Consider the following 8,857-nt stretch of genomic DNA (forward strand, 5'->3'; position numbering starts at 1 on the left):
TCTGACACTATTTAACCTCCTGAGCCAGAGAAGAAGAAAAACAGCTCGGAAACTCTGCCAAACTAAACCTCTCGAGCGATACTGAGCTGACTTACTCCTGAATTTGGATGTTACTAGAGGTGGGGTGGGGTCTTATTTAAAACAACTTTCTGCTCATTGGTTGTCTATGCCTGTGCACTGCTGACCCCAGGTGTGTGTGTGCGTGTTGGGGGAAGGTGTTCCCGGCAGGCACATTTCTGGCGCCAAAAGAACCACAGTTCAAACAAACTCCGGTTTTGGTATGAGCTTTTCTTTCATACTTCTATGTGACGCTGTGTGCTGCGTGATTCCTTTCCTCTGTGAATGAAAGGAGCTAAAAATAGCTGTCGGTGACCTGGAAATGCAGCGATAGAATTCAGATAAGAAGAGGGGAAATGTCAAAAAGATATTTAAAAAATACCTCCGTTTGCGGCTTAACAGCTCATTTTTCTTTTATATTTAGCAATATCTAGATTGATAGTGGAAAATCAAATGAGTAATGCTGAGGGAGGCGAAAAAGTTCAAGAAAAGCACAACTTCCCCTCTACAGCCACCTCCTTGCTATCTAATCAACTCAGCACAGGTGGGAAGAGCCGGTTTGTCTCATGCAGCAAGTGCTCTGCCTCACCGGGGTCACGCCACTGGAGTGTAAACTATGGGGAAAGCACAGAGCACCCCCCCATACACACACACACACATTTTCCCATTCAGTAGGTGTCCGTGAACTGGAGCATGTGGCTGAAAAGCAGCCAGCCGAGGCTCATGGCTGCACGAGAGCGGACTCCAATCAAAACAGCCCCTTTTTAATAGTTAAATGTGATCCAGTGTCAGAGTCCAGAACGTGGAGCAAGCTCCTGCCAAGCTATGGACGAGGTCTACAATGCCCGAGTAATGAAAACAGAGGAGGGGGGGTGCGTTGGTAGTTGCCCATATGTTGCTCTGCCAAAGGATGGGGAATAAGTAATTTAGGTTAACTCAGGCGTTGCAAATCTACGGCGGCTGGAAATGTGGTTGATTTACTACTGAGACATAAAGCATCCACTGCTGGAAATGAACTTAAATGCTTTGCAGGAGTATTAATAGTTTTTGTCCAGTAACAACCACAGGCTTCATTATATTTGGTCGGGTTTTAATGTTGTAGATCAACACACCGTAGTGCGTATCTGTGGTGGAAAGAAAAGGATTCATGGTTGTGAGGAAAAAGTCTGACAAGAATCATATTTAATTTGTTTTAAGACTGTTTGGGTCAGCAGTGTATGGCTCCATTCTTTGCTGCAGTTACAGCTGCATCTTTACGTTAAAGCTCATTTAGGTTGAATAGGTTGGATCTTTATTCCGCAATTTAAAAGTCTGATGGAGATTCGACACCGGATCTCAGTCTGGACTTTTGCGCCATCTAAAGTTGTGGATGTGTTTTTATTGAAACCATTGTGGTTGTAGGTTTAAGGTTTTTATCTTGTTTAATCCATCGGTTACGCCCAGCTTTCTTGACCATGCTAAACCAAACCCCGATGGGGCAAAGTATTCATGGTGATGTGCAGTTCTGGTTTTCCTTTCAAATATATATTTTTTAATGCATTGTGATTGCACAATAACTGCTTTCATCCTGGCACTCAACCAAAAAAGGCCAGATCTGCGGTGTGGAGAACTAATAAATGTCTTGTCATCAGATTCTCCCAGCCAAGCCGTGGATCTCTGCAGCTGCTCCAGAGCCACCAAAGGCTTCTGGCCTGCTGCCTTCAAATGGTGAAAACAGCCTGACTCGGCTAAAAATAATAATAATAACCTGCCCTGACCCCTCTGCTATGTTTATTTAGATTTTTCTGATGCATGTTCGTTCAATAACTGAGTCATTCAGACTGATTTAAACAGAAATAAAATAGAACTACAAGGGGCTCAAAGTGAGCAAACTCCAAACATGCAGTTGTCTTTGGAGGAAGCTTGAAATAAAAAGTATATTTCCTCTCTAAAAAAATTTTGATTTTCTATAAGAGTGTGGCTGTGAAGTGACAAAATGTGGAAAAGAGTTATATTTCAATTCCACTTCACTTCGGGGAGAAAGATTGCCCTTTATCCTCTGCTATCTTTATTTGACAGCTTTCCCCTTTAGCAACCTTTGAGATCAAACTGTCACACAGTGAAAGGCAAACTTTTACATTTCAACCTCGCTGCTAAAGATTAAACAAATGGCTTACATGCTTTTTTGGCATCAAACTTCTACCATAACTAAAAAAGAAATATATAAAAAAAGCAGCTAGGGTTTCACATGAATAGTTTTTTTTTTGAGTTGCTAAGAGTAACGGGATGTTTTGATGTAATCTATGAAACTTATATATGAATACTTTCTGCACTGCTGACAACATATCTGAGCAATCCTTTGTGCTTTTGCATGCATGCTCTACAAGATCTGAGAGACCTGATGTAAAAAATCAACAAAAAAAAAAAAGTTAAAGCAAACAACCTGTCAACCTCTGCAGATGTCAGCGAGCACAGGCCTCCTTCACCCCCTGCTGACAAACCAGTAACCCAACAAAAACACGCTCCTGGGTCACAGTGCAGCTTCTTTTTCCAAGCTGACTGCCATGATGTTGCTGCTTGCTGGGAGGTGGTGACAAAGCAGGCAATCACTGGCCGGCATCATAAACAGTAAAACAACCTGGTGCGTGGGGTTGCAATTTGTGTTGGCAACACAGTCCTGCTGCCTCCTAATGTAAAAGCTATTTATTTTCCCTCTTTTATGGACCATCTGAGGACATGGGGGCTCTCATGCTTTATAAAACCGACTTTATTAGAGAAAAGCCAGTGGCTAGAACCTACTTAGAGCCCTTACTTAATGAAAATAATGTTTGACATTCTCCATCTCTGGATCAGTCAGTCATTATTTATAAGTTGCAGTCATTTCTGCAGGCATAAAGGTGAATTGTTCTCGCCAAACAAAATGTTTCGTAACAGTGCAATGCCGCTAATCCGTGTCAGATATTCCTGGAACCGCAAGCCTGCGTTGAAACCGAAAGTTCACTTAATAGTCCATCAGTTCAATGAGCTGCTTCAGCTTTGAGAGGCTGTGCTAAACTTAAATCTGTCAGTGAAACCATGCAATGAGTCCGAAATCCACTTTAGATTTGTGCCCTCAGATCAAAGTGTCGAGTGTTTTGAACGATGATCAAATGGAGCACAGAGAGCAAGCGAGGGAGAGGGAGGGCAACAACACTGACTCCGAGGAAAAGGATTAAAACAGCCATTAATTAAATATATTCCTCCTCGAAGTGCTGCTGCATTTTTTAAAGCCGATGACGCAAACGTTAATGCCTGCCACGGTTTGTCACTCCATTCATCATCCATTCTCTTTGAGGATCATTGACGGGGATGCCTCTGGGATGGGCTGGGAAGACAAACACGGGTGCAAAGAGCCCCACTTTTAAATTAAATAAATAAGTAAAAGCCCAAATATCTGAGACAGATGGAAAAGAAAAAAAAAATCATGTGTTTTTGCATTCAAACCCTTAAAACGTTTCAATAATCACCGGGACAAGAAGGTTAACATGAGCTCCTCAGATTTATTAACCTCGCCCCCCCAACAAACCAATTTTCTTATAAAAGGCACTTAATTTCCCTTAACTTTTAATCCATGTAACTAAACATTAGTAAGAGCCAACGTGGGCTTTAAATTAAATATATTTACAATAAATAACCCATTTTTACAGATTTATACAAATAATCATGACTCTCAGAGAGGAAAATACACAAATATTTCCCAAAATCCTCTCATTGAACAGCATGTGTATACATATTGATATATCGCTTTGCAAAACTGGAGAACAGTATGAACAAGAAAATATGAGTAACATGCCAAACATTTCCCTTTATGCATTAACTGAATACTGTTTTACAGATACCTGTGTGCCATTTGGCAGCAGCAGTGAAGTACCCCACAGTTGAGTTCAAGCCTTTTAGCACCTCCTCACTCAGGGTACAAAGTGTGTGTGTTTCCTGTTAGACATGTGTAGGGGTGTCTGAGTGCGGATCAGTCTTGGCCATGTGCAGAACCACAGCAGGAGATTTGTAGTGGCAGTGCGTGCTGCCACAGTTCACGCCGCCGCAGGGCTTCCTCCCACTAGTCCTGTCCGCCAGCTTCCTGCTGCACAGGCCCTGCCAGGTCTGCAGGGTCTTGGAGCTCCACACCCACACCCCGCTGGTGATGCCGACCACCAAAGACATGAAGATCTTCAGCATGAACACGGCCACTGTGGGTACGGACGTCTGCAACGAGCAGTCGCCGGCTTGCCCCCCAAAGGAGCTGCATTTCATCTGCTGCCCCCTCAGCTTCCAGTAGTCCATATTGAGCCTCTCGTAGAAGTAGCAGATAATGACGCAGGTGGCTGGGACAGTGTACAGGATGGAGTAGATGCCAATCTTCACCATGAGCTTCTCCAGCTTCTCCGTGTTGGTGCCCTCTGTCTTCATGACTTTACGGATGTGGAAGAGGGCGACGAAGCCTGTGAGGATGAAGGACGTGCCGATGATCAGGTAGCAGGACAGCGGGATGAGGACGAAGCCAGTGAGCGCCCCCGGGTCCATGCTGCCCACGTAGCACAGCCCCGTCAGCTCATCGCCAGCCACCTTCCTCATAGTGAGGATGATGATAGTCTTAAGAGCGGGGATGCCCCAAGCAGCCATGTGAAAATAGTTGCTGTGGGCCTCAATGGCCTCGTGGCCCCACTTCTTCCCTGCAGCCAGGAACCAGGTGAGGGTGAGGATGACCCACCAGATTGAAGAGGCCATTCCAAAGTAGTACAGGATGAGAAAGACTATGGTGCAGCCAGTGGACTCCAGCCCCTCCTGGATGATGTACAGCTCTCCGTGCTCACGATCACAAGCGATGTTCTCTGACCCTGCCACCGAGCGGATGATGAAGGCCACAGAGTAGACGTTGTAACACATGGAGAGGAAGATGATGGGTCTCTCTGGGTACTGGAAGCGGTGGGGCTCCAGGAGGAAGGTCAGCACAGTGAAAGCAGTGGAAACAAAACACAGGATAGACCACACCGTCACCCAGATGAAGGCAAAGTCCTTATCCTGCCTGGACCAGTAGACGTCCACGGCCGGGGAGCAGCGTGGGGCGCAGGACTGGCTCTTCTCCACGAACTGGAACTTATCCGGGTTCTCACAGGAACCCACCGGGCGCGGAGGGTGGGCCCCGCTGGTGCCCGGCTGCCGGGGCCTCGGGGGGACCGGGAGCATCCCCTCACCCTTCTTTCCTTCCGTCCTGGTTTCGTTCTCAGGGGCCTCAATGCACAGGGCGTTCGGGTCGTTCCTGGTGGGCAGCTTGGAGCAGTTCAGCGATTCAGGCCAGGTGTAGCTGAACTGCTTCATGATGGGGGCACACTTCTCCCTGGCCTGCTCGCACATGGGCCGGCAGGCTGGGATGGAGGTGGACACTTTATCCGTGCACATGGGGGCATAGAGGGAGCAGAGGAAGAAACGGAGGTGCACATCGCAGCCGTAGCTCACCAGGGGGGCGAACTCCAGCAGCTTGATGGCAGCCTCCTCCTGGTCATCGTGCTGCATGAAGTTGGGCATCCGGGTGAGGTTGTAGCCGATGCCCTGGCACATGGGGATCACGATGGGCTCACACTTAGCAGGTCTGTCCCGGTCCAGGTCGTAGGAGCCGATCTCAAAGCTGGAGCAGGAACTCAGCAGCAGACATAAGAAAAGCACCACCTGCAGCGGACAGTCATCCATGCTTAATATTCTCACCTAGGAAAAAGGATAAGTCTGTGCTCCTTAGAAATAGGCATGAAAATATCAGAGAGAGACGGAGCGGTCCCGTTATTTCCCCAGAATGATAATAAAAACAGTTTTTACACAGAGAGTCCGAAACTAAAAGAGATGAATCCAGGAGAAAGAGGTCCGTCACCACAGCCAAGAAACTTCAGCTCAACATTAAAAAATGAGCAGCGATCCGACAAGGAAGAAAAAACCCAAACCAAAACAAAGACAGACAGGAGAGCGGCTGCTGGTTTGGTTTATATCGGCTCCACGGGCTCCTCTCCCTCCGCTTCCACGATCCACACTAAAGTTTGAGAGCCGCTCTGAGGGACTTCACTCCGGCGGACACACGGAGCAGGAGGAGCAGGAGGAGGAGCAGGAGGAGTGAACGCTGTGACGCTCACATTTCACCTCCCCCAGCTCCACACAAGGAAAATGATCAGACAGATGCTGGAGGATGGTCAAATACCTCTGACATTTCTGCCGTGAATAGTTCGCTCACACGTTTCCCAACAGGCAGCAGTTAACTGATGATAACTTTCATCATCATCACAGGCTGCTGCGTCCTCATTACACACTAACATGCAGCATTTTCATTCAGTTTCTATTAACTAAGATGACTTAGATTACATGCACATAGATATGTAAAGAAAAGCCTAATTGAATCCCTGTTTTACGTTTATCCAGGGCCGCAGCAAATATGAAAAAGGACCCAGGGCTAAGTGGCTCAGAAGGGCCCCACTCGCTCACCCTCAGAAAGGCTACGTCCACACTGTAGGCCTTGATGCTCAATTCCGATTTTTTTGTGAAATCAGACTTTTTCGCGTTCCCGTTCATATTTCCAAATATATGGGACTTGTTTGGGATCTCCTGTGTGAACTACAGTCATACAACGCAAGTGTCCCGCATGCGCAGTAAAGGACACAATGACGTCACAGGCCAGCGTACTCTTTTTTTCCGGAAGTAAACATGGACGGTAGTGCCGGTGCGCATCTAGCGATCTTTTCCAACCATAAAAACTCATTCTTTTCTATATGTTTAAACATAATACTGCTCTCTGCAATATCATCTGCCATGGTTGTTTTTTTTCTTTCCACTTTTGCATAGCAAGACGCATAATAGTGACCTTTGTCGGGTATTAATGATGTTCAGGTCAGATGAATCCGACCTGGCCGTTCAGACACAGGTCCCAGTTGAAAAGATCAGATTCGTATCGAATTCAGGACCACATAGCCAAGTGGCCTGGGTCGCATTGGAAAAAATCTAATCTGTGTTGTTCAGACATCCATGAAAAGATCAGATCCAGGTCGCATGTGGGCAAAATATCAGATTTGGGTGACTTCAGGCTGCATTGTGAACGTAGCCATAGACTGGTGCTATTCTAAATTTTTTTTATTACACTAAAATACCAATTTAAATAAACTGATGAAATAAACATGGAAAATGTTGATGAGTTTGGACAAGAAAACAGGACAAAAGTATTTGTAATTGTTCATAGCCTACCCCTGGTAGATATTTTTTTGTTTCTTTTTTTCCTTCAGTCACACAAGAACTTTGTTTTTGAAAATTAATATGACAAGCTTCTCTCATAAAACATAATAAATGTTGAATACATTTTTTTTTCATAAAACAAAATAATTATGTCAAATCTTATTTTAACACGTTATTTGATGTTAAATCTTCATCACAAGCTGCCTGTCACAGTCTTTGCCTATCACACATTCCTTTCAAAACTTCTAAGGGCAGTTTTCATATCCCTTTGGTGAGTGATGATTTATTGCTTTGTATATTCTAGTTATAGGGAACTGTGATTAAAAACAATTTAATGTATTTAGTTATTTTGTGGTACTTGTCCACATGAATAAACCTTAACATAGTACAAACTTGTGTTCAAGCAAAGTTGTCAGTAAGTGATATGTGCACAATATTGTGGACATCTTGGTCAGCTATTGTTTTTATTCTCTCTAGTACAACTTTTATTAGATTTTCTTTTATTTTAATTAAATTTTTAATGAATTCAACTGACTGGAACTAACTTGTTTCCTTGTTAAAAGATATATTTATTGGATTGTTTTATTTCGTCAACACCTTTTATAGATAAGCCTTTTTTTAAATTTACTTACTCTACTGTTTGTTCCTTGTCTCCACAACTTCTTGGTTTGTATTAGTAACACATGCTCCAAGTCTTCAACCTTTCCGAAAAAAACCCCGAAAGCATTAACTGTCCAACAAATCTCAGTAACAGTATAATAACAAAAATTTACTCTAAGAAATTTAGCAGAGAAATGTCTATATTTGAGATCAGTATCAACTTTCAGTATTTGTCTAATCCTGCTTTTTTGAATTAAGTGTAAACACACATGTTTGCTTTGCATCTAGAAATAGACTACATTTCCTGGTGCTATACTTGAGTAAGGCAAGACGTGACCATGAATTTTTTTGGCCTTTCTGTACAAAATCAATCAATCAATCTAAAATATCATCATTAAAAGGTAAATAAAAACATTCTTTAGAAGCCAAATATGCATATATGCTGTAGCTGGTTTTGTTTCCCCAGGTGAAGATATTTAAAATCTTACTTCTTGATAAAACTTTAAAGCTCCCCAAAAATGGCCTGGAACCATCAGAATTAAAGTCTCATATCTGGAAGAACCCTGAGATCATTTAGGAGCCCAAGTTACCATAAACATCTGAATGCAAAGATGATCCGTGTTATTTAAACCAGTGCACATTTGATCCTTTTACCAGAGGTAAAATTCAGCACTGATAAGTTAGGTAATTTTGTATTATTTTTGCAGTTTTTTTTTTTATCTAACAGCTAACAGAACAAGATTGCCCTCTATAGTAACAGTGAGATAAAATGGAAAATCTCATGCAAAGTAAAGTTTTGAAGAGACACAGGGTGGGTGGGAGATTAACAAAATGCATCCACCCACTAGCTCAACTTATTCAAATCTTTTGGATGTACCAAAGCTGACATGGTTCTGGTTCTGTTCAAGTTTTATATCTGAGTTTTCATTGGTCTTATTTCCATTTTTGTGTTCTAGTTTTTGATTTTATTAGACTTCTT

General features: G+C 43.5%; 1 protein-coding gene across 1 annotated transcript; it reads right to left on the bottom strand.

Moving 5' to 3' along the window:
• Positions 1–3,555: 3,555 nt before the first annotated feature.
• Positions 3,556–6,109, bottom strand: fzd9b (frizzled class receptor 9b). The gene has a single exon (XM_038267954.1). The coding sequence runs from the start codon at positions 5,758–5,760 to the stop codon at positions 4,012–4,014; it is 1,749 nt and encodes a 582-aa protein (XP_038123882.1). The 5' UTR covers positions 5,761–6,109; the 3' UTR covers positions 3,556–4,011.
• Between the last annotated feature and the right edge of the window lie 2,748 nt (positions 6,110–8,857).

The sequence above is a fragment of the Cyprinodon tularosa genome, unplaced genomic scaffold (assembly GCF_016077235.1).
Source record: "Cyprinodon tularosa strain WSP-4 unplaced genomic scaffold, ASM1607723v1 ctg69, whole genome shotgun sequence".
Lineage (NCBI taxonomy): Eukaryota > Metazoa > Chordata > Actinopteri > Cyprinodontiformes > Cyprinodontidae > Cyprinodon > Cyprinodon tularosa.

What these genes read in the sequence shown, in the direction of transcription:
- fzd9b (XM_038267954.1), bottom strand. Translation starts at nt 5,760, where the DNA reads ATGGATGACTGTCCGCTGCAGGTGGTGCTTTTCTTATGTCTGCTGCTG.